This window comes from Nilaparvata lugens, chromosome X, assembly GCF_014356525.2.
Source record: "Nilaparvata lugens isolate BPH chromosome X, ASM1435652v1, whole genome shotgun sequence".
NCBI lineage: Eukaryota > Metazoa > Arthropoda > Insecta > Hemiptera > Delphacidae > Nilaparvata > Nilaparvata lugens.
In genome coordinates, this window is record NC_052518.1 from 103966670 (window position 1) to 103993855 (window position 27186).

The window sequence follows — 27186 nt, forward strand, 5'->3', positions numbered from 1 at the left end:
TTCTTTCTTGATTTGCAAACATTCTCATATACTTTGTTTTATTGGTGTTAACTTCAAGACTCACCTCTCTTGCCTCTTCCTTCATTTTGTTGAACATTTCTGTTGCACTCTGTATTTTTTCGCAATTACGCTTTCATTTTATTACAGCACTTAATTTTGGAAATGCACTTCGATTTTACTTTCAAATTCAAATGGCTTATTATTGAACAGCATTTTTCGTGTATTGTGCAAATCAGCTATTATTCTAATTTTTAATTCTTGTGCAGTGTCTAGTGAGGTCCACGTTATAATGGCAGTATCTGAATAACAATGTTATTGCTATCTTTGTCTATCTTTCGACAATGTTGATAAAGCTATCCTTTTCTAGCTCCACAAAGAAAGCTTATACGTTTTTAACAATGTAGAAATATAATTGATTAACATATCTATTATTAAAACTTATTATTCAATCATTGAAATAGTTATTTGTGCAACTAGTGCGCAAAGTGACAGTTTGCTGCACCGAAAGAAACAGAATGGTTTCTTGAGTGCAGCAGAGGAACTTTGCGCACGTATTTCACATTAAGTTTTTCCTACAGTTACCATTGAATATGAAAAGTGGGTAATTATGGGTAAAATTGCCTGAAATGCATCAAATGTTTTTCTGTGTAATCTTATTATTGATAAAAACCTTAATCCTAAAATACTAAAGTCCTCGTTGTCCTTGGTTATAATATCTACTTAATAAGGTGCGCGTTGTGCTTGGTTGCACCTCTGCTCACTATAGCAGCCCAGTCACTGTTACCAACTTCATTTCGATTTTGCTGCACTGTTGCTCCATATAACCTACTAAGTATTTTGCGTTGCCATGTTGCAAATCTGGAGTGCAGAAAATTTTTTCCCGCACTAGGCGGAAAAGTGATTCTTTGCGTTCTGTAATCAGTGCAGCAATGGCCACTTTTCAACGTAACTGTAGGAAAAATATTTTTTCTTAGCAAATTATTTTAAAGCAGAATGAAGAACTAGTACAACATCGGATATACCAGTATCAGTTATCTATGAAGGCCGCGACCAGGCAGAGAATTGGCAATAGATTATTTTTTAGTGGTAGAGTGCTTATTTGATAAATAATCTTCATTTTCGTTTCTCTTCTTCTGTTTTAGATGAACAACTGTATGGTGATGAGGATGATTTTGAAAATCTTTATTACGATGATTATGACGATGTTGAAGGTGAAAACAGGGGTCGAAGAAATCGTCGTATTGGAGCAGGTAAAAATGTTTGGAAAACATTTTGATAGAATCTTTGTTAATTTAGAAATTAATTAGAGTATTGAGTAACTAGAGTATTTATGGTGAGTAAAACCCCGTATTCATCAACTGCATTCAAAGCTCAGTCGAACTCAACAAATCAATACATTAAATATTCTAACAGTGACTACTTTAAAATGAAACTTCTTTTTTCTAGATTATATCATAGGGCAAAGATAGTACAAGAAGATATCCCATATAGGTCGTTCATATTCCAATTTTCAAGCCGATTAATGTCGACTACTGTCTATTGTTACTGTTGACTCAAGCTGATTACTGTCAACTACTGTGTTTTTAGGGTGAGAGTGTAAGAACGGCACAGTATGAGAGACTACCAGCGTCACATAATAATAATAATAAAAGCCTTTATTGGTTCCCAACACTATACAATAATACAAAATAATATGTAGAAAGAATGAACATCTTTGCTAAACTGAAAATATTAAATAACATTACTGAATTAGCTAGCTTTTTTCAAATCAAATAGTCCAAACTCCATTATTAGTATACAAGATTAAATAAAAAAGAAAATGCAAAAATGTTCTTATCATTTTATTTGTGGAAACCAGGTCCTCTATTGGACATAGGCCTCTCCCAGGTTCCTCCATCTATCTCTATCTTTTGCATACACTGCCCACCTATCCCCAGTCACTTTCACAATGTCGTCTTCCCATCTGAATCGCTGTCGTCCAATTTTCCTTCTCCTCCACAAAGTTAGACTCTTCGTCCACCTGCCATCCTCCAATCTAGCGACGTGACCTGCCCACTTCCACTTCACAGTCTTGATAGTCTTCAGTACATCGTCCAATTTTGTTATCGCCTTGATGGATGTATTCCTAACTCTATCTAGCCTCCTTACGTTCATTATACTTCTTTCCATCGCCGTTTGAGTTCTTGCTATTTTCTGTAGTACTGCTTTCTTTAACGCCCAGGTTTGGGAGCCGTAAATAAGCGCGGGAAAACACAAGTCTTTAATATCCGTGTCTTCTTAACAGTACTAATCTCCTTATTCTTGAGAATACTTTTCAATGACCAATATTTCCTCCATGCAATTGCACACCTACGTTTCACTTCTTTGTCGGTTCTGTCAGTGAAAGCAATCAGTTGTCCTAGATAAATAATCTCTCTTGACCAATTCAATGAACAGCCATCAAGTGTTATGTCTACTGTTTCCCTATTAGTCATGAGATGTGTTTTCCCTGGATTTATAATGAGCCCCGCTTTCTCACTTTCAGCAGCCAAGCTGGTTATCATGATTTTTAGTTCCAATGGAGATTTGGCGATGAGAACAATGTCATCCGCAAAACGTAAATGATTTAGATATTGTCCTTGGATATTCAAACCATACCTATCCCACTTGAGACCACTAAAAATGTTTTGTAGAGCGGCATTGAAGAGAGACGGCGAGAGTGGGTCACCCTGTTTCACACCTTTCTGCACGCTGAAGATCTCTCCTAGTGAATCTGATATTACTCGTGCTGTACTATTGTTATATACGTCCTTTATTATATTTAAGAAGGTTGCTGCAATCATTTCAAGCGACGTGAAGAGGAATGCATGTTTCAAACTATCAAATGCCTTTTTATAATCAATAAAGGCCAAGTAGACACCTATATTGAATTCCTCACATTTTTCTATGAGTTGACTAACTGCTTGAAGATGGTCAATCGTTGAGAATCCACTTCGAAATCCCGCCTGCTCGACTGGTTGACGCTCATTCATAATTGGTTGTAGGCGATATTATAGCATTTTCATGAAGAGTTTCCAGAAACAAGATGAAATGCTTATTGGTCGATAGTTGTTGATGTCGTATTGATCTCCTTTCTTGAACAGAAGAATTATGTCTGATGTTTTTCACTGCTGAGGTACCGAATGTTCACTGAAGATTCTATCAAACAGACTGATTATTGTTTCTGAAGAGATCGAGTACAGTACTTTCAGCATCTCGTTTGTTATCCTATCGCCTCCTGCCATGGTATTGCTTTTCAAAGTACTTACAACTGTCTTCAGGTCACTTTCTTCAATTGTTGGTACTTCTTCCTGCAAATTAATCTGCTCCAATACAACAGCGCTCTCAGATGTGCCCCGATATAGCTCTCTGAAAAATTCAGTAGCATTTTCAGAAATACCTTTCCTATTCCTTACAATCCTGCCACGTCTATCTTTGACTCCAACTTTCCATTCTTTACCGTCAAACAATTGTTTTCTCAATTTCTTTGTTGATCCACTGGTGTCCAATACATTTTTTATAATTCTGTCTTCAAATGTCCTAATATCCTTTCTAATATGGTATCTTGCTAATTTGCAAACCGTATTAAACTCAATTCGTTCATGGAAACTTTTGTTCTTTTTCTTCTTCATTTCTTCTCTTTTAACAATCAATTATTTAGTTTCATTGGTTATTTTCCTCATCTTTGTACTTATTATAGATTCAAAAGCATTTTTTATGATGCTTTCCAATCTATTGTAGCTCTCTTGCAGACATACACCTCTTTGTTCACGCCAATTCTGCAATTCTAATTCAAATTGTCCTTGTTCATTTGCTTTGAAAATATTCCCTACTACTTCTTCATTCCATTCTCTTTTTGGCCTCCTTTTGAAGCAATCTTTTGTCAGTTCAATGGATATGAGTCTGTGATCTGTATAAAATTTCAGACTCCCTGAAACCTCAAACTACTTCACAATTCCATTGTGCCTAGTCAGCACATAATCTATTTCATTTTTAAACAATTGATTTGGTGAAATCCAAGTCCACTTCTTACCAGCTCGTTTCTTGAAGAATGTATTAACTATTCTTAATCCTTGCTCTTGACAGAAATCCACCAGTCTTTGTCCAGCTTCGTTCCTTGTCCCATAGCCATATTTCCCTACTGTAAGCCTCTCACCCTCTTCCTGCTTTCCCACCTGACTGTTGAAGTCACCAATAATCAAAGTTATATGTTTCCAACTGTTTCTTTCCCTGCTTAGAGCTGCGGTGAGTGAATTGTAAAATGATTCGTGCTCAGCTTCCTCAGCCATTGAAGTAGGAGCATAAACTTGGTAAATAGGTAACAGTTTTCCCTGAGTTTTCAACTTCAGCAATGCTATTCTTTCGGATATACCTTTGAACTCTACGATTTTCGTCTTCAACTCCTTTCTAACAAGGAATCCAACACCTTTATGACCTGGTGTTTCACCAAAATGGTAGAAAATGAATCCACTGCTCCTTTCAATTATTTTTTCGGAGTGTCTCCTTACTTCTGCTATACCAAGGATATCAAAGCTAGATTCCTTCAATGCTTCCTCTAGTTCGATGAGTCGATCTTCTGTCTTGAGTGTTCTTACATTGAGTGTGCCTATAATTAATCCTGGGAGGTTTTGGTCTTGATTCCCCGTCGTCACATAACTTCACCAAAAACAAGTACTGGGACTATCGTCTTGAGTAACAGTGAAATTTGGAATATAGATGCCTTATACCATGGGCTATCTTTTCTCTAAGATTATATTATAAATCCTATTTGATACTGTCTATTATTGATCGATACTATTCTATAACCTTGTATATTGTAGATTATCATAAATAAAAGATAGCATTAGCTATATTATGCTGTATATTCTCTATGGTATAATCAACTGTGTACCGTTCAGATTCAGTTATAAAGATTCTTAAAACTTTTTTAATTGATAAACTGGTTTCATTTTCTGTAGATTACTTGGATGATAATGGAATTGGTTTCATTTCTGATGGTAATGAGACTTCAGACATTGAGAAGTCACAAGGGGTGAGTTAATTGCAAATTTAAATTAATATTTCTTAATTTTTCTTTTAATAATTTAAGTTGGTGGTCTTAAAATTACAATTTGGAAATAAATGCATCTGCAAAAAGCAGTCTGTGTGTGAAGAGCGAATATCAAAAGCTAATTTAATATTATGTAATGATTTTATCTACCATAATAACTATACAAATTTTATATCTTAGAAGTTTATAGACATAAACTTCTAAAATATAAAATTACCAGTTTTTTATACAGACCCACTAATTACAATATCAGGTTATGTACAGATATATATTAATATTCTGGGGCGGGCTATCTCGATCACTGTAAGCATAGCCACCTCTAATACAAGGCCCCGTCGCAGCGTAGGCCTAGAATCTAATACATGATTGGTGAAGAAGATCATGTATTAGATTCTAGGCCTACACTGCGACGTTGCAATATCGTAGGCCGGGGCCTTGTATTAGAGGTGGCTATGCTGTAAGCCACTTCTTTCTAAAAATTGCATTCTATCCATATTTAATGAATTCATCTACCAATGTTTGAAAGATATACATCAGATACAAGATTTGCCAACAAAAAATATTGACATTCACAGTCACTTCACAAGAAACCGTGAGAGTATATACATTCCAAGATGCAGACTTGAAAAGTCTAAGTCGAGCTACCCTGTGATTGATTGATCGAGCTACCCTGTGATTGATTGATCGAGCTACCCTGTGATTGATTGATCGAGCTACCCTGGCTACAAATTCAGATTGATTTCTTAACTTGCATAACTTAAATTCCATAACTTGATACCAACTCAAGTAGATCTTTGCCAAATAAACGTTTTCTCCAAGTACTTGGATCCTGGTTGATTGTGAATCCATTTTATTCAGTGGAGGAATTCATCACAGCTGATCACAACACTATAGTCAATTTAATTTAATGTGATTTTTTGTCTATTTAAAATAATACCAAAGTACAGGAGACTACTAAATTATCTGATCTAATTGTAAATTTGCTTTGATTCCATGTAACTTGAATGTTTCATTTATTATTGTCTATTGTATTTGTTGTACCTGTGTATTTTATTGTATATGTTTCTTCAATGTGAATTGTGACATGGCTTTATGTAACTTCTATGTTCAACTGGCCCAATAAAAACTTGAACCAAATTCGTGAATTGATAAAATTTATTTATTGAGACTTGTTTGTGATAATGTGATTTTATTGTTGACCTGACAGGAAAAAGACGAGGTAGATGGTGATTTTGTGAATGCTTTTGAGAGAATGGTTTCCGACAATATCACCGAACGAATGAGAGAGCAAGTCAAGCCGCCACAAGTAGATATTGCTGTTCCCTTCCATGTTAAAAGTAATGCCAAGAAAACATATGGTAAGTTTTTTTTTCTTCTCTCTCCATTCTATGTAGAAGGTGCGCCAGAGAAACTTACTTATTTGAAAAAAAAATCCCGTACGTTGAATTGATCGTGTAGAGGGGTAGGAGGGGGCGCATCTGGAGGGGGAAGTTCTCGAAGTTTATCCTCCCTCAAGTAAATCATGCTCTGGTTTAGAGAGCAGCGGGCCTTCGCAGTTGAGAGCTTCTTTTCTAATGGTCGATCACCTTCCGCGCTCGGTTTGAAATTCCTCCCCACAGACTCGTTCCCGGCCATAATTCGATTCTGTCGTGGGTTAACTCATTTCAGGAGTGTGGAAGTGTGACTATACCCAGAAATGGACTTCAACGAACCATCAGAACTCCAGAAAATATCGAAAGAGTGAGGCAATCAGTTGTGCGTTCTCCCAGGCGTTCGGCTCGCAAACACGCAGCTGCTATGGCAATTTCTGACTCCACTGTTCGACGAATTTTCCATGAAGACCTTCAACTCTATCCCTATAAATTGGATGTTGTTCAAGAATTGACTGAACGCGAGTTTTTTGTCCGACAAAATGCATGTGATATGCTGACTGACAATCTGCCTGAAGACGCGGTCATTTTGGTTTAGTGACAAGGCTCATTTCCAAATGCGATTCGTCAATGCGATTTTTTTATGGGGTTATTTGAAATCTCTGGTTTATGTCGATCGACCAAGGACCATACCCTACCTCAAGAACAACATTCGCGACGCCATTGCCAACATACCGATTGATATACTGCAAAGAAATTTCAAAAATCGACTTCATCAGTGTATGCGCAATGGGGGTCCCCATTGGTCTGATGTCATTTTCAAGACTGCATGGAAAAAATTGAGTTATTGTATTCTCATATAAAAAAGATTGAAACAATATCTGAAGTACTTTTGTTTTTATTGACTTTTCAAATAAGTAAGTTTCTCTGGCGCACTTTGTATTAATTGAAATGCATTTATGCATCTATACCATGCTCCCAGTCCGTTATTATTTGCGGACACCGTCATATTCTTCGCCTCATGTCTAAATTTAACATATTTCTTGTTAATTTCAATTATTATCTGTCAATTGAAAGAGAGTTTAGGTGCGAGGAAATAGACACATGATTTGTGGAACTAGTTGTCATGCATGACATGGTCCATATATTTTCTTGAATTTAATTTTGAATATTATTTTAAGAGTTGGAAGTTATAGTCGTGGAATCAATTATTGACGTAATTGGAAAAGCGATTTAATATCCAACGTGTAGATAGATAATAACGTGTGTTCTTGAAAATTTAAAATATTAATAACTGAAGTAATTTATAATAGAAAAAGCATTCAATTGGTCTTTTATAATTAGGTAAACTTTGTAATAAAAATTGATCAAGTTTGTTTCAATTATTATAATTATAATTGATTGATTAACAAAAATTAGAATAGGCATATTGTAAGCACGATATGGACGGCGGGAGAAGCCTCCACCAAATATGTAAGCAAAATGTGCCTTCACTGAATATGTAAGGGTGGGAAAATGAAAAACAAGAAAAGATCGTACAGGTTTTTGATATTTAAAACAAAACAATAAATTATCTGTACAAAATTAGAATTATAATTAGAAATAACGAAATAATAATAAACAGATGAATATTTCAAGGGCTACTCGCTTTGCTGCTAGTGAAGATTCATTTGTTGTGGTTATGAAAAAATTAAAACAATGACTCAGTAGTCACCTACCTTTATGAAAATGGCTTCCCAATTTGGCATCCACTGGTTGAAACGCGACGTTAATTATTAATTAAAAATCAAAAAAACTGATCTAATGAAGTGGGTTCAGATCCCTTCCTATTTAATAATACAATTCTCTTTAAACTGCCCGAACTGGGACAGGAAAACTGTATTATAAAACAAGAACAAAATCTATCCCCTCCACCAGAACAGCCGGACTTTACTCACAGTCCTATCGAACGAGCTCACACACACCACAAAAGTAAAATTTTGGGTATTAATATATAACTCAGTCAATGCCAAACATGAAGCCATTTCAAATACATATTTTTATCAGTCGCACAAGCGAGCACGTTTGTTATCAAAAACAAAAGAGAAGCTACAATAATTTTGATAACAAATGAAATAAACAATCTTTCTGTCGATGACAAAAATTGTTCAAAGACAAAAACACTGTTTCATTAAACTTTTCTAAATTAAAACTCTAAAATCCTGATCAATATGAGATAAATATATGATTCATATATATGTCTCATATGACCAGGTGACAATATAACTATCCTTGGTAAATAAGGAATATGTTTGCAAAATTTGAAGTGGCTCATTTCAGTAGTTTAGACGTGATGATGCGTCATTCATGTATTTTCTATCCCGTATATGTATAAGACAATACCTCTCTTTATTATACAGAGTGACGGGAACTTTTAAAAACGCCATAAAACATTAGTGGGAAGGGCAAAAATGATTTTATTCAAACTAATGTAAAGTTCAAGATTTGCCATTTGAGAATTATTAATAACATCTATCACTTTTTGACAATTACGTTTTCAAGATGCACGAATACACTCTTGAAATCTGTGTTGAGATTCCTGAACGATTGCTGCTGGGATATTGTTAATTCCATTTTGAATTGTATGTTATTATTCAACCACACTTATTGGTCAAGTTGTGAAAACGTTTGATTTGAGATAGCTCCCCAAACAGAAAATCGCAGGTGGACAGATCATGGGACCAGGAAACGCAACCTAATCGTGAGATTATACGGTTACTAAACAATACTCACTCACACTATTACTATTCCAAAAAGGTAAAATATAAATAGATATGCAAACACAATATAAGAATGAAATTAATGGGGAAACTACTCGTTTGCTGCTAATGATGATTCAATCATTGTGGTTGTGAAATTAAGAACAAGATCTTATCCAGTAATCACTTACCTTTTGAAGATGGCTTCCCCCTTTGGCATTCACTGGTTGAAAAGCGACTTTACAGTTAGTATTTAAAAACAAAATTAACTGAACCAATGAATAGGTTCAGAACCTGTCTCCCTTAATAATACAATTATTTTTAAACTGCCCGATCTGTGACAGAATAACTGTATTATGAAACGAAACAAAGTCTATCCTTTGTCACTGGATCAGCCGGACTTTACTCACAGTCCTAATGAACGAGCTCTGCCCCAAAAGCTAAATTTTGGGTATTAATATAATCTCAGTCAATGCCAAACATGAAAGCCATCTCAAGTACATATTTGTATCTATCGCACAAGCGCACGTTTCTTATTAAAAACAGAGAGAAGCTAACGTTAGTATTGACAACAAATAAAATAAACAATCTTTCTGTCGATGACAAAAGACTGTTCAAAGGCAAAATACTGTTCATTGAACTTTTAATTTTAAAACTAAAATCCTGATCAATATGAGATAAATATATGATTCATATATATGTACCATATGACCAGGTGACATGTGTCACCCTTTATTATCATTGATTAGTTGTGAGATCTAACAAAACTTGATCATTTCATTATTTAATTTTTTTCAGAGCAATTACAAGAGCCGGAAGTGAATCATTCGTCTATCAATTTTGTTCTGATGCTGAAGAAAGGTAATAAGCAGCAGTACAAGACATTAGCTGTGCCAGTTGATTCGGAAATGGCAGTCAATTTGAGATCTCAAGAAAAGGTATTTCGTTCCTCAAATAAAGAATTTCTTTGTAGTTGTACAATTTCCAATATTCACTGTAAGGCTAGTTTCACACTCATTCGGTTCGTTTCGTTTTCGGCAAATTCCGATAAGTGTGAAACGGTAATTCGGTTTGAATTCGGTACCGAATAGAAACCGCTTAGAACCGAACGCCCACTTGACTCTAATAAATTCCATCTAGTTTCAATTCGTTGCTAGCGAGAGGCTACTTTCACACACTTTCGGTTCGGTTCGTTTCGTTTTCGGCAAATTCCGATAAGTGTGAAACGATGATTAGGTTTGAATTCGGTACCGAATAGCAACCGCATAGCACCGAACGCCCCCTCGACACGAATAGGTTTCATCATATTCGAATTCGTTGCTAGGGAAACAGGAAAAAACAAATTATTTTACACACGCTTGCTTTTTTGTTTTTATTTTAACCTGATATCGAGATTATCTGTTTCAAAATTTTCCAAGTCAAAATCATATGGTCAATTAATTTCTGTTAGTTCACAGGAAAATTTTTTTCTCAATGAATAGTTTGCTAAAAAAATTTGAAAGATATAAATTAAAACTCAGGGAGAATTTTAATTTTTTTCCACGAATATTACATGATTTCATCAATGGAGAGAAGAGATGAAGTTTATATACTATGTGTCAAAACAAGGAACAAATTTTCAATTTAAAAAAATAATCTCTCTAAACATCCAAAATTAACATAATCAAAAAGAAACTATTCAAGTAATTCACAATTTTTAATTAACTTTAAAATTTTGTTGTTCAAGAAATAACATCTTACAATTTAACACCAGCTGATATATTTAAATATACCAGCATGAACTGTGAAAATCCTAACACAGCTGTGTTTGAGAAGAAAATACCTAATTAGAACCGTACGAATTAAAACCTGACATCTATGAAATTTCATTCGGTTCATGTAAGAAACATTCGTTTTCGGTAACGAACCGAACCGAATAAAACCGAATGCGTGTGAAGCTAGCCTAAGGGCCCTATTAGCCGTGAGCGACACAGTTTCGTAAACAAAGTCTTCCACGGCTAATAAGGATGGACGCTCAGTCTCTATCATTGTTGACGCTCCCTGCCGAGTAGTATTAGCATTTGCTAGCTTTATTCTACCGACCCAATGTAAAGAAAAAACAGAGGCTTACCCAAATCTTTCTCTGCTAATTATTTGATGTATGAGAGGAGATTTTGTGGTATTTCTCCATAATTGAAAGAATATCTCCCAGTTGCACGTACATCGGTTAACGTTTAATCACGATTAAATGCTATACTTTAATCGAGATTAGCGCTAACCGATGCATTTTGGATTTTACACAAAACATAAATTTCAAGCGATAACGCCGATTAAACTAACCGGCGTAAAAAATTCTAATTCTGATTAGTTAGCATCATTTTAACGGCGATTAGCTGAAATGAAGAAAATTTGGTTGCACAAAGGTAAAAATCGAAAAATAACGCCGTTATAAAGATTTTTACCAGGCCATTCACGGGGAATTAAATCGAACTAACGCCGATTAGGTACCTACTGATAGCTGTTTTCCAATTAGTTTTTGGTAGAAAAACTACAGAATTCAAAGTATGAGCTAAATATATGAATGAATTTCATCCTTTAATAAAATAGAGAAGTGTATTTAGCTGATATTAGCATTCAAAATTAGATTCTGATTTTTTATGTTAGTTTTCGATCTGGTTCGTCTGCAGATGCATGCCTAATGAATGGTCACCGCTTCAATAACATAACCTCAATCTTGTGTCATTTGTTCAGAATAATAACATCTGTCGGTTAAATTACAGTGTTGCCGGATTGTAAAACCGTTACAATCTTGGTTAGTTAACCGGAAAACTTAATCTGGATTAAAAACTAACCGATCTTTGTGGAACAGAAATGAATCCGTAAAACTATATATTCTATGTCTATATTCAACAGACGTACGTTCAATGGCCCTAAGACGTTGATGTTGTCAATACCAATTCAAAATCAATTTTAATTGATTTGTTATCAAATTTTGTTATCTAGATTTGGGAGAAAAATGATACAAGGAGTATTCTTAGTTTTTCTCTCCCAATCAGTGCTACTTTGTAAAAATTATAAATAAATAAAATAAATTACAGAACCAGGTTTCATGGCAACACCCGCCACATCTTTAGCTGAGTTGCCATGAAACCTGGTTCTATAATTTAAATCTATTATTGATTTTGAACAAATATAGTGGTGTTGACAACGTCTTATTCTTATATTATAGTGGTATTATGAACTTCTTATTCTTTCAATCCATTCTCTGTCCCTGATTATCATTATATTTAATTCATTAATGTATGTATCATTATAATTTATTATATCATAATTTCAATTCATTTAATTTATTTCAAAAGGGCTTCCTGAAATTTGATTCTATTTTAAAATTGATAGTGAAATTAATGCATTTTCCTCTTCTATTCCAGGCTAAGAAAGTAGAAATGGAGAAAGTCAAACGATTGACGTTGGACATAAACGATAGGCTAGAGGAGGAAGATTATCAGGATCAGATGTGCCAGGTAAAAACCTTCATTAGTATTCAAAGTAAACCTGAATTGTTTTACAACTTCTTTGAACTTATGTAACTATATAAATGGAGAGTTCCAAGTTATAAAGGCAGTATTTGACTAAGATTGGAGTTGCTATCCTTGTCTATCATTCGACAATGCACATAGCGCCATCCTTTTCTAACTCCGCAACGGTGCCAGATCGTTTTTAAACGATGTAGAAATATAGTTAATTAACTTAATATTCAATATAAACTATAAAAATGTATTAATTAATCATTCAAAAATATATTTTCATGGTGAACTAAATATAATTTATTCTTTTTAACAATAATTAACAGTTAATATTACATCGGATGTACCGGTATCAGCTATTCTCTATAGAAGGCAAAGGCAGTGGCAAGGCAGAGAATCGGCATCGCTGCAGTCGTATTTTTCTTCATCGCCATTATAACATGGGGCTCACTGTAGAATAATCATCGTTTTGTTATTTCTTTATGAAGCATATAGTGAAATGTGTTTTCACACATTTATGAATGTAGTTTTTATTAATTCTACATATTTGAAGCACGTGCTCAATTTAATAATTTTGTTTGGAATAAGCAAGTAATTATCATTTGTTTTCAATTGCATTTACAATATAAAAGTCACTTGTTTCCCTGTTTTCAGATCCAGAAGCCTTCCACTGTAAATTTGAATCGGGAACGTAAACATAAATATCAGCATCCTAAAGGAGCTCCGGATGCTGACTTGATCTTTGGAAAAAAGAAGTTTCAACGCTAATTCAATTCTAATTTAATTTGTAAATCAACTTCCTTTGAATTACACTTATTTTTGTGTGACCAATTTGATCTTAGTTGACTTGAACAGATTTATACGACATTGATTATTTTCATGCTGATAATGCAAATAGCTTGTAAAAACTACAAAATTGCATGTAATAATAAGTTTATGCTGTATATTTTCTGTTTATACAGTACTCGAATTGACTATGAATGCATACGTCTTAATTCGATCCTACTTGATTTTATCAGTAGTACGTTTAGTAACAAAGTAAGACAATTTCCAATAGTTGATTGCAATTAAATTAATGTTGTATGTTGTAGGGACCCAAGTCTCTTTGTGGATTTGGAATCATTTCTGGTGATGAGATCAATATTTCGCAATCTTCCAGTTCTCGACAAATTGGAAAATACTTTATCAATCGCTACAATATAATAACTTTTAAAATGTGTTAGCTTGTCATACAATTTCTATAATAATCTTTACTTGATATTGAATTCTTCCTGAAACAGTCTTGCTATTTTGTAACATAATTATTGATATAAAAATATTTCTCTCAATCATCAAATGATAAAAATATATTTTAATTCAACTATTTATTATCATTGTTACTATCTTATTCTATTTGAATTGTTGTTAGTGAATTTATTTTTATATAAAACTGTCTGGTAATTTTTTAAACATGTTTATCATTGTTGCTATCTTATTTTATTCGAGTTGTAAGTTAATTTATTTTTATTTAAAACAGTCTGGTAATTTTTAAACATGTTTTCAATCAAAAGATATTCCTTTCCAACATCACAAGGGTGAAATTTTATTTTAATCTATTATTACTTTTATCGTTGTTTTCTTATTTAATTTCAATTTTTTAATTTAATCATATTTTTCTATTAATGAATGAGAATTTTTTTAGTTCGAATTTTTCTTGCCAATGCTGTTTCCTTATTTTATTTAAATTGTTTTATTCCAGTTAATTTCATTTTAATTTAAAACAGACTTGCAATTTCCGATTTTTTTAATTTCTAAACGTTTTTCTGTCCTACATCACATGAAATTTATTTCAATTATTCTGTTACGGTATTTATTTTAATTTGTATTTTCTTGTTTTAACGTTATATTGTTTTATCCAACTCATTTTATTTTTTTCATTTATCTAGTTTTATGTAGTGATGTTACATATAAGAATAATTGTTCATGTGACATGTTTTCATACACTAGATATACATACATGAAAGAAAATGTATTTTTCCGATTTTAAAATATAATTACTTCATTTTGCTTTCTCATTTTTAGATGTTAATTTAGATTATAGATGTGGTTATAATGCTTTGTACTTAATGCATGTGAAATGGAGTGGATGTAAAATTAACTGGTTACATGATGCTTCAAAATTGAAAAATGTACAAAGTTTAATAATAAACAGTTTTCTATGTGACATTGGAGTTGATCATGTAAAGAAGCATTCCTAACTATCATCATCATCATCAGTGGCGCTACAACCCGCTACAGGTCTTGGCCTCCTCCAGTATTCGCCTCCATTCGTCTCTGTCTTCCGCCCTCGCTTTCCAACCTCTGGCTCCAATCACTTGTGCGTCCTTGTCAACACCGTCCATCCAGCGCAGTCTCGGCCTTCCTGGTCTTCGCCTCCCTTCCATCCTGTACAGACAGCATGAGTCTCCTTGGTGGGTATGTCTCATCTGCCCGAATAAGGTGGCCAGCCCATCGCAGTCTACCAATTTTGATCATTTTGACCACATCAGGTTCACAATATACTTGGTAGAGCTCCTCATTCTTCCTCCTCTGCCAGGTCTCATTCACTTTCATTCCACCACAGATGCTTCGCAGTACCCTCCTCTCAAAAACTTTGAGTTGGCTCTCGTCTTTTTTGGACAGTGTCCATGTTTCACTGCCATACATGAGTGCTGGCAGGATTAGCGAGCGATAAATTTTAAACTTTGTGGCTCTGCTCAGCACTTTGTTTTTTATATACTTGGAGAGACCATAGAAGCATCTGCTGGACAGGAGAATTCTCCTTTTAAAAAAAAATTAAAATTTTGCGTAGCATAGTTAGCATTCCTAACTATGCTACGCAAAATTTTAAATTTTTTCATTTTTGAAAATTACGATATTACTGACCATTTGAAATAGGATGCATTATGAAGATGGAGAAGTAGAATAAGAGAATAAATAGTTGAAGATGAGGAAGAAAGGATAGCTCAAAATTAAGAACAGCCCTGGTGTCTCATTGTTGTCCCAGCTTGCTTCACACACGGACACCATTAGTGGCTCTCTGGAGTCCCACTGGACACCATTAGTGGCTCTCTGGAGTCCCACTGGACACCATTAGTGGCTCTCTGGAGTCCCACTGGACACCATTAGTGGCTCTCTGGAGTCCCACTGGACACCATTAGTGGCTCTCTGGAGTCCCACTGGACCCCAGCCTGGTGTCATCAAAATCTTCTATACTATTAATAAAATAAACATTTCAAATCAACGTGTACGGGATAGGAAATACATCATGCTTGAGGCATCATAACTTCTGAACTACCGAACTGGTTGATTTGAAATGTCGCATAAAGATTCTGAAACGTTTACGCAACTATAAAAGCCCAGTCAAACAAACCTTCATCCGTGTGCAATCATGTATTTATTTATTCAATTATTTAGGGCCGGTTTCCGAGCTCGGGATTTGGCTAAGTCCTAGACTTTCAACAGCTGGAGTCAGAAAATTAGCTTTCCGAAACGGGGCGTAGTCGCAGTCATTGTCATAGTCACGATTGAATTAAATTTCAAATAACTAGAAAATTAAACACAAAATAAAATAAAGAGAGAATAGTATAAAGTTTCAGCTATTTTGAATTATTTTGAAATGTTAATTTCGTCAAGGAAAAACGTTTCCAATTATAGAAATGAGAAAATAAAAACTGCGACTACGCCCCGTTTTGGAAAGCTAATTTTCTGACTGCAGCTGTTTAAAGTCTAGAACTTAGCCAAATCCCGGCCCTTAGTGTTACACAATAATTTGATTTATGGAAGGAGATTTTGTTGTATTTCTCCATAATTGAAAGAATAAGATGTTGATGTTTGTCAATACCACTATATTTGTTCAAAATCAATTTAAATTACAGAACCAGGGTTCATTGCAATATCTACCACATCATCACCTGAACTGAAAAATAACAATCAACATCAGTTCAGCTGAAGATGTGGTAGATATTGCCATGAAACCTGGTTCTATAATTTATATTGATTTTGAACCAATATAGTGGTATTAACAACATCAACGTTTTATTCTTTCAGAGAAGTACCAAAATTTTTCAATAATTCTCATTGAGCAAATGTGCCGGACTTGTGAATGAAGGTTGCAGGTTCAAACCCAATCAAAGACAACTTTAGTTTGCTGAGAATTTTCAACTTCAATGAATATTAGACCTATCATAGATAAAAGATAGCATAAGAAGATATTCCAAGGTATGGGTCGTTTATGTTCCAAATTTCAAGCCGATTTTGTGTTAACACTCAAAACGATCACTGTCGACTATTGTCTATTATTACTGTTTTGGCTGGGTGATATTGTAAGAACGGCACAGTATGAGACTACCATACAGCTTCACATAATAAGCTTGAGTTAACAGTGAAACAAAAAGTTTGAAACATAAACCTATTCTTTATTAATTCATACAATAAGTACATCATTAAAATGATAGGGAGAGAAAAAATAAGGTAACCTTGTGCTATTCCTCTCCCAAATTTAGATAAGGTTACACATGGGATATCTTCTTATGCTATTTCTTCTCTATGATATTATCATAAATACTTAGAGACAAAATACCTAACTTAATTCAATCCAAATTTATTCAAAAACACAAAATATAAACAAAGTGAAAAAAGCAAATACAAATAACAGGCTTCGTGGGGCGCTAAAATAGGGGAGGATTTTTAGATTTCCAACTATAAGGTTAACCATGTACTAGGAAATCCTCCAATCTTCGAGATATTATAGAAGGAATAAGGAAAGGAAATGTAGGTAGGTATGCCAGGATGTAATGATGGTTTAAATGGAAAAAACATAGGATCAGGAGATATTTATTTAAAAAATAGTACAATATAGATGAGGAATCAGTAAAAGGATTACAAAGTATCAGCAACCGAACTACAAAACAGAAGAGTACTCTCAAGTGATAACTTCTATAAGTAGAAAAAGTAATTGCTCTAAATCCAGTTGTTGCTATCATTTTTTACTTTCTTAGTTATATTTTGGCACAGTTATATAGTGTAATATTTAGGGATTTTATTTATAATATTTCAGTTTATTGTAGATGAAATATTTATTTGATGTGGGCATCAGGTTGTATTGACTAATAATAATAATAATAATGGTTTTTGTTCATAGCACGGACATGTCCATAAGGGAACACGTCAAGATAATAATAAAACAAGTCCTTAGATGGACAGTCAAAATGTTACAGAAAGTAAAAAGAAACACAGAAAAATACAACCAAGCAGCAGGCAAATGCGCTATTACAAGAAGTAGCTACTTACAGTTGCCGTGTCACATTCAAAAAATTCCCTTAAGGAGTAAAAGGGATTTTCATGCAGGAACCTCCTCAATCTCCTCCTCAAGACCACCTCAGGCAAACCTCTGGCGGAAATGGGCAGCTTGTTGAGGATCCTCACCGGCTGGTAGGCCAAGCTGTTTTGAGTCCTCCCCAATCTACAGTAAGGGAGGTTCAGCCTGTGTCTGTTCCTGGTGTCATGCCGATGAAAGTCACCTCTGGTAGGCAAGGCAACAAGTCCCCGAAAAGCTGCAATGGCAGACCTGAAAATGTAGAGGTTGAAGACTGTCATAATGTGCTCCCTTACAAACAGTGGCTTGCAATTCGCCAGATAATCAGCCCCAAATAAAATTCGTATAGCTTTCTTCTGCACCAGCAGTATCCTTTTTACCTCGGCGGCACCACCCCACAGTGTAATACCATAAGCCATCACGCTATGGAAGTAGGCAAAGTAGCACATTCGATGATGGGCCCCCGGGATGCAACCTCTCAGACTCCTCAGCAGGAACAGCACTCTATTGAGCCTGCAACAGACACCCTGAATGTGATCTCCCCAAGCAAGCTTACGATCCATTGTAAAGCCCAAGAGCTTCACCGAGGGGAAGTTGTACTGATCACCATTCTTGAGGCTGAACACAATGGACTGAGTCTTCTCGCTGTTAAGCAAAAATCTATTTGCTCGGAACCAGTCAGCCACGGTCCCCTCTGAAGCCTGCATCAGTTCATGCAGGTCAGCCAAGTCCCCATTGATGTCCAATAATGAGGTATCATCAGCATAGCATACCACTGTCCTGTTTCTGGAGAGAGCGACATCGTTTATCATGATCAGGAACAATAAGGGCCCCAGCACAGAGCCCTGGGGCACCCCACAGGTCACCAATCTCACCCGCGACCTTATACCATTTGCAGACACAGCCTGCTGACGACCCTCCAACTCCTGGAGACATAGCCTCCTGACTGTTGACAGTGTTATTTGTACATGCAAAATTTGTTTGTGCTTGATTGTAAATTTCACTACCTACATTTAATACAACATATAATTGGCTAATCGTGGGAAAATTTATAAATAATTACTATATTTTTATCATGGCCCCTAACTGTAGCCTAACCGCCAATGTGCGGAGTGCGGGTTACACCTGTTCTTTATTGATAAATTTCTGTAATATTTCTGGTGGTTCCTTATGTGGTGTCCTATGTCCCTATAATATATATAGTGTAGGCAATTAGAGCTAATACTTTGAGGCACGCTAGGACACTTGATTCCACAGCCTGGTATTCTAATGAAGAGCTTAATAAGTTATAATAATTTAATAAATGATCTAATAAGTGATCAACAAATTGATTTATTGCTATCAATGTTGACTTGAATGCAATATGAATTTGGAAATCTTAGAAGTGAATCTGCACCAAAGTTATAAAGGTTTTAACTATTAAATTAGATCAATGAATAAATAAAGAATTGCAAAAAATTATGTTTATGACAAAATACTTGAACAAATTTTGTTTTTATTAACAAAATTAGAAGTTGTTTACTTCTAATTCTGTACTTGAAATCCTGCGGCAAAATGAAAGTTTGAATTTGGTGGCACATAGCTGTAGCAGCGGCAACAGTGATTCATATTCTATAGAAATGATTGAAGTATTATACCGGTAACGTATCTTATAAAATTTTAACATTATTTTTGAACGTTATTTGATAAATCTAATCCTATCTCGCTTTATTCATATGGATTGAGATATTTTTTTACGTGACCTACTGTTATGAGCAGAAGAATCAATAATTAAATGTATTTTATTAGGTTGGTAGTGATGCTGAGATGGAAGGCTGTGATCGAATGTTCATGTAGATTCCAAGTTTTGTACTGTCATGTCAATGTGCTTCATAAGGTCTAAATTTGCTTGGAGATTGTTTTTAGATAATAATGCATTAGTGTATTTGTTGTAAATTATCATTCTAATAAAATGTAAAGTTCTTATTACAATTAGCAAGGCCCATTCTTGTAAATTAGTGTTTCCCAAAATGGCTTCTGGAGACTGTGTAGATGAAATTGAAGTTGTGGACGCTTTCAATAAGTTTAAAATCGAAGGAAATTCAATGGACCCGAGAGATGATGAAAGCGAAAAAGAAGGTAAGTCTTTTATTAATATTTTTCTCTACATTATCGGTATTTCTATGCCCTAGCATTTTTGAACATATGCACTACCTACTAATTCATAACGGTACCTACATTTAATTTTGTTTTAAATTCATCACTTGCAATTTGTTTCAATTCCAATACTATATTTCATTGAAATAAATAATCGATTTCATTAAAATCATGTTTCAATTCCTATTACAAGCTACAAAGTTTTTGGTCACACCCTCTTGTGGAGCCATTGTCTATCATATTAACGAGATTGTGATGCTGGATAATCATAACCTACAATGTACCTTCAGGGAATTTAATTTGAAGAAGTTACTCTACTTATTAACCGAGTAATTTTTCCAAAGTATTTCATTGATGGAAACGATTCGCCGTTACTGAGTATTTCTCAATGAGAGGTCACAAATATGAAGCTCAGTTGAAGACCTTCAATCATGTCTATCATCGTTTATGAATGTCATGTTTTTTGGTTGAGTTACTGGATTCGATTCTGGATCGATTACAGGATTCATGAAAGGCTGCAGTATTTTTCTAGAGCAAGTATCGATCTGCAATTTTCCAAAGATGCTCATAATTTAGTAATATGGCGGTGGTCTGTCAGAAAACTCAAGAGTCTGTGTCAAATATATTAAAAGCTTGCAATAAATTACAAATTATTGTATTCAATATTTTCGTGGAGGAAGTTGAAATTAAATTGTTGCATCTGTTTTTTTTCAGAAGGCCAAGGAGACGGCAAGAAAGAAGATGTAAGTAGCTATGGTTTTTATTCACCTTCATTCAACTATAGTCATCAGCTAAGCTATGTGTATTCCTAATTGATAGAATTTGAAATATAATTCATAACGACCACATTGGGTATTTTTCACAGAATTTTTCTACACTTGAAACCTGATTTTAGACAAAAAAAATCAGCTTTCATTTTTTACCAAGGCGACTCTTAATTCAAGGATAAATTGTTTTTTCACAAGACCAAACCTAAGCTTTTGTACACGCACTATCTCAACCCCTAAACTAACATTCCCGCGCACACACACAATTCTGACCCCTAACCTTTCCGCTGGTACAACCCTAACCTATACATTCTGCGCGCACAACTCTCCTAACTATAATCAACCCAATCTAACCTTATAAACTATCATCAAACTACAATCTAATATAACTACAATCTAAATAACCAACCAAACCTAACCTTCCCGTGCACAACCCTAACTGAAATTGATATTGAAATTTATTCATAACACTGACAATTTACAAACAAAAATGGATGAACTTATCAAATCAGTACAATAATTTTGAAAAAATAAAAAACTAAAATACATAATGAATTATTATCTTCTAATTCTATTGATATAGGCTAAATGAAAATAATTACAAACTAACAAAAACATTATGTAACGTCAGAGTTATGATTAAAGTACTTCATAAGCTATTAGCTGAGTTGAAGTAACCTACTCTGAAAATTAAACTATTTGACCCTTGCAAGAGACAGAAGCCTCAAAAAAATGTTTAACAGAAAATCTTTGTCTATTTACAGAAAACGAATTGAAAGGAGTGAACATTAAGAAGTTATTCATAGAAACCAAAAGCTACAATACAATTTTAGGAAAATAAATTAAGAAGAATTTGAGAATATATACATTTATATATTAATATATTAATATATGAACTAAAGTTATAATACATTCATGAAAAAAATAAATAAAAATCCTGAGACAGAAAAATTGTTAGAACCCTAGGAAGCAATAGAAGAAGTTCCCAAAAGAATTTATGTGAAAAAGAACTCTTCAATCTCATTTCAAACTCTTCGAAATTGAATATAAAGTGCTTTAATTTCTTCAAAAATGTTACAGTGAGCCTGTGGATGTAATATGTAGAGGTAACGTATTAAAGGAATTTGGAGCACTGTAATCGTAAAACCGTTTGAAAGCTTCACATGAAGGGTTTGCAAGAACAACCAAATTTCTGTCTCTCAATCTGTTTGAGAAAACTAGGGCATTCACTGTTATCTGACCACTTCTTAAAAAGAATATTCTCAAGACCCTGAAAATATATAAATGCCTTAAAGGCAATATATCCAAGGCCTGGAAGTAGGGAAATGAATGAGCTCTCCTATATAATGATGTCACCACTCTAATTAGTATTTTTTGTGCAATAAATATAGAGTTTAAATTTGATTTATATGCACCCCCCCCCCCCAACAACTTAGCCCATATTGAAGCTTGCTATTTGCAATAGCGAAATAAACAGATCTCAGAATTTTTCTAGGGCAAATGAATTTCAATAAATAAAATTTATGAAGCATAATGTCCTCCTCAAATAAACCTTACTGCGCACACAACTCTAATCCATACCTACTTTGAGCGCTCTTCGCGTGTCAAACCTGGTCAAATATAACTTTTCACCAACTTGATCATCTCATCAAATCATCCAGTCAAAGGCAAAATGCTTATGTGTGAATAATCCTCAATAATATAAATTAAAAACAGAAGGTATACTTGACGTTCAGTCAGTATACATTCATCTTTGTGCCAATTATGGATTGAGAATTTGAAATAAATAAATAATAATAATAAAATTAATAATGTATAGTGATTTCCGTTTTATAATGGCAGTGCAAAAAGATAGAAGAACAGCGATGCCGATTCTCAGTCTTGCCACTTGCCTTCTATAGAGGATAGCTGATACCGATTATCTGATGTAATACTAACTGTTCATTCTTGTTTAAAACTATCAATAATATTTTATTCGACAAAAAATATATTGTTAAATGATTAAATAATGAATTGAGATGGTATAGATTTTTGATTAATAATTAAAAAACCTACTGGCAACGTTGCGGAGCTGGAAAAAGATAGCACTATCTGTTTTGTCGAATGATAGACAAGGATATCAACACCATTTCTAATAAAATACTGCCTTTATAACGTGGACTTTACTAGAGTGGAAGCTCCTATCATAGAGAAAAGATAGCATTATCCCTGTGTGAGGCGTGATTCAGAAACATTGTCTCCTTATCATTTCAAGCCTACACATTTTTTTAAAACTTTTGCCATGGATTTTAACTCTTCGAATCATTTCCACTCTTTATAATCTCAGTTATTATTATTAATTTTGCTTGAAGCTTTGCTTTTCTTTTTATCATTCAGTATTCAACCCATTTTTGGACAATTTCTATCTAAATTTGGGAAAGGACCAGTTTTGGGGTTAAAGCCTGTTGTTCCTTTCCCAATCATTCATAGTTGAGAATGATATCGTATGTATAAATAAATAAATGTATTCATTTTTTGCATTGTAGGATACTTGAAGGATTAAATTTAAAACATCTGGTGTGGTACACTCACACAACTTTCCTTGCTTATTGATCTATAAGCCTCATTCTTAAACGAGGATAATTTAGGGGAATAAAATTATGCCGATTGGCGGCTAAATAATTAAAACTACGATTATACTATTGTTATTGTTTTCATAATACATTTTCCTTTGTTTGAATTATGAAATTTGAGGATTTTTTAAAAGTTGTCAAAACAGCTGTTCTACAAATAAAATATCGACATGTGTTCTTTTGAATAAAGTGCGTTATTCGGCAAACAACGAGCTGCGACTTGCCGAATCGCGAGTAGTGTTTGTCTATTCGACAAGCAGTTAGCTGTCGTGCTCGTTGTTTCCCGTTCTCTTGCACACATCAAACTAGACAAATGTTTGGCAAAATGCGAACTTTGCCTCATCCAAACATTCGGCTTTGTGTTTGGATAATTTTGTTGTTTGGTTTTGGATTTGGATCTACATTTTCGTTAAATAAGGTAAATATTTCTTTATTTATAAAATAGAGTTATAGTACCCTTTAAAATTGATGAAATAATAAAACATTGTAGTATTGTTTTATTATTTTATCAATTTCAAAGGGTACTATAATTCTATTTTATTTAATAAATATATATTTACCTTACATAACTAAAATAGAATTATAGTACCATAGAATTCAATAGAATACAAATATTTGTATTTATAGAATATAGAATACAAATTGTTTTCTTGTTTTATTATTTTATAAATTTTAAAGGGTACTATAATTCTATTTTATAGATACAAGAAAGTAGCCCTGTATTCATACATTTTAATAAATGTTTCTTATATGTTAATTTTATAGATGATATTTATATTTTATTACAGTCTGTACATGATCGTTGAGGCTGTGCAAAGGCTAAAAATAAACTTTCCACTCGTGATATTTTTCAAAGTTTTTCGATTTGTATATCATCAAGCTATCAAAATGAAAGAGTTTTCTTATGAAAACATTTTTTTCCGATCATTACTTTTTGAGATATGAGCGCCTGAAGTTTGAATTTTTGGGACAGAACATTTCAAATTCGGTAAGAGATAAATCCATGAGATTTAGAGGATATATTTATCATGGTATTGTTGATCTAGTAGAACAAAAATTTTCTGAAAATATCAATTTTTGAAAAAGTTATTCAATTTACTAAAAATAACTTTTAGTTGAGTTATTTTGGTAAATTGAATAACTTTTTCAAAAATTGATATTTTCAGAAAATTTTTGTTCTACTAGATCAACAATACCATGATAAATATATCCTCTAAATCTCATGGATTTATCTCTTACCGAATTTGAAATGTTCTGTCCCAAAAATTCAAACTTCAGGCGCTCATATTTCAAAAAGTAATGATCGGAAAAAAATGTTTTCATAAGAAAACTCTTTCATTTTGTTGATAGCTTGATGATATACAAATCGAAAAACTTTGAAAAATATCACGAGTAGAAAGTTTATTTTTAGCCTTTGCACAGCCTTGAGTAATTAATATCAATCACTTTTAAGTTAATATCATGAAGAAGCTGTGAATATGAAAAATTAAGATATCAGGAAAAAATGTAAATATTATCGAAATAAATATTCGATACTGTTCGGTTGACGATTATTTGCTATTCCCAGAACAAATAGGTGCTCGGCAAACCGCGCATGTGTGTAGATGTCTGCTCGTTAATAGGTAAATAGCAAGACAGATAGTTCGCCGAACAATCGGTGCTGCCGAATGATGCATGTCTGGAGCCAGCACCAGCAGATATCATGCGATTAAGCGATCATGCAATTCTTCATGCGAATTGTTTGGGTTACGTTATGTGATAAGCTATTTTGGAGTTCTCCAGCGAGTGAAAATATTTCCATATTCACTTCATTCAAATCAAATCAAACCACTTTTTATTCTCCGAAATGCACTTTACAATCGTATTATAAAAATACCCCTACAAGACGAAACGTCTTTATTTTTTACTCCTCAAGTCAATTAATTCTGTTGTTGAAATCAATGATTAATTAGCACTCTATTTTTATGTTTTGAACAACGAAATTCAGTCAAGACTGTTGAAAATGGACGCCTACATGGTGTCATCATAGGTGTTGGGAACATGTATGCAATTTTTCAATAAATTGGTGATATTCTTGGTTATATTCTAGTGTTTCCTCATGGATAAATATTACTATATCTCACCAAAAACAGTATCTGATACGACTTATTGAATAGATAGCCTAGATTTTGTTTACCAATAATTACTCGTGAAAATGATAATTTTTGATCTTCGATTGAAATTCTTCACTGGTGTCATTATTTACATTTTGCTTCATAATCTCGCTTAATCAATGATCTCGATTTTATGAGAGTAGTAGTTGAGTAGTAGAGAGGCCTTGAAAGTCTAAACTTCGCCAAATAATTAAATAAAATTTATTAAATTTTATTTAATTCAACTCTTAACTCCGCCAATCAAAGAATATTTTAATTCCATTTTCATTAGCTGATCCATGTTAGATGACCCCAGTCTGTTTCAATCTGGAATAAGATAATCAATATAACTTTATTGGATCAACTTTAATGTAGCAGAAATAAAATATTGGTGCATAGAAAATAAGCTGGCCAAGTTTTGTATGAAAATCAAAATAGTGAAGTATTTATCGAATAACTAAGATTATTCGAAAAATATCAAATGATATATTTGTGATTCGATTAAAGATAGACTTTGGATTACGTTTTGTGAATAATGGTCTTTATTTTAACTGCGATTTTTATTTGAACTTGTTTTCTCTTCATCCATTCATTTCTCATAATATATTATTCTATCAAATGAATTGATTATGCGGTGTTTGGAACCTTATGGTCTATCTCTATTCGTAACACTAGCTTATCTACATAATGGAAATAAATTAGAAAACACTAGCTTATCTATGTTATCTACGTAAATATGATTTAGTCTAGAAATGCTATGAACGATGCGCTGTTGATGATTATTGTTCAGTCCTGAAAGTGGTGTAATATGTGTCTCTGTAGAATATTCGACAGTTTTGAAAAGGTATTTAGCGTTAAAATTGTGTATTTTATTCAATCAAAAAATGATCTCCAAGTTTTTAATTGTGTTTGCTCGGCTTGTGATGACCATCCGTCCGTTAAGAGTTTTTTACTCAGTTTAATCTGAGTATCAGTTGAGACGGATCTCATAAATTCTACTTTCCTTGCCCTCCTACCGTAGGTAGGAAAGTAATGCCTTCACAAATCCATAAAGCTGGGCGAATTTAACGAGTTCTGTACGTTTGGAGGCCCATTGTATCCGTAATAGTATATTTCGCACCTAGGGCCGAAAATGAGACTTTTCTGGCTCGAAATCGGTTTTCAAGTCCGAGGCCGTAGGCCGAGGACTAGAAAAGATTGAGAGCCGGAAAAACATTTTTGCCCATGGTGAGAACGTAATTTTTCGCCACACAGAAAAATAAACAATATATATATGAGAATAATAATTATTCTCATTGTCTATTATAAGCACTTCCGAAAGCAAAAGTGGAAGGTCATAGCTCTAGCAAATCTGAATATCAAGAAATTGTCCAAGTATTTTTATTTTTTATTCTGATTGTCTAAATAACCTAAAAGATTATGTTCAATTATGTAAGAGGTTGAGTTTATACTTTTTATTCTTCCAAATGACAATAAGATGATATTATTATAAATGTTTTAATTATTGAATGATAAACACAAATAA

General features: G+C 33.6%; 2 protein-coding genes across 12 annotated transcripts in view; both read left to right on the plus strand.

Annotated features, from left to right (window-relative positions):
• The window catches only part of LOC111044937 (regulator of nonsense transcripts 2), an 80340-nt gene extending 65458 nt beyond the window's left edge, over positions 1–14882 (plus strand). For both annotated transcript variants that reach the window (XM_039442917.1, XM_039442918.1), the window contains 6 exons: positions 1143–1250; positions 4977–5050; positions 6276–6426; positions 9975–10114; positions 12584–12676; positions 13334–14882. In XM_039442917.1, the coding sequence (XP_039298851.1) occupies positions 1143–1250; positions 4977–5050; positions 6276–6426; positions 9975–10114; positions 12584–12676; positions 13334–13447 (680 nt within the window). In that variant the 3' untranslated portion in view covers positions 13448–14882. The remainder of the gene's footprint in view (positions 1–1142; positions 1251–4976; positions 5051–6275; positions 6427–9974; positions 10115–12583; positions 12677–13333) is intronic.
• Positions 14883–19808: 4926 nt separating this feature from the next.
• LOC111044940 (phosphatidylinositol 4-phosphate 5-kinase type-1 alpha) overlaps positions 19809–27186 on the plus strand; it is a 153881-nt gene continuing 146503 nt past the window's right edge. For 8 of the 10 annotated variants that reach the window (XM_039442921.1, XM_039442919.1, XM_039442924.1 and 5 more), the window contains exons 1-2: positions 19816–20132; positions 20865–20893. In XM_039442921.1, coding sequence (XP_039298855.1) covers positions 20024–20132; positions 20865–20893 — 138 coding nt within the window. In that variant the 5' untranslated portion in view covers positions 19816–20023. Of the gene's footprint in view, positions 20133–20864; positions 20894–27186 lie in introns of all 10 variants that reach the window. The other 2 variants (XM_022330206.2, XM_022330212.2) reach the window with 1 other exon arrangement.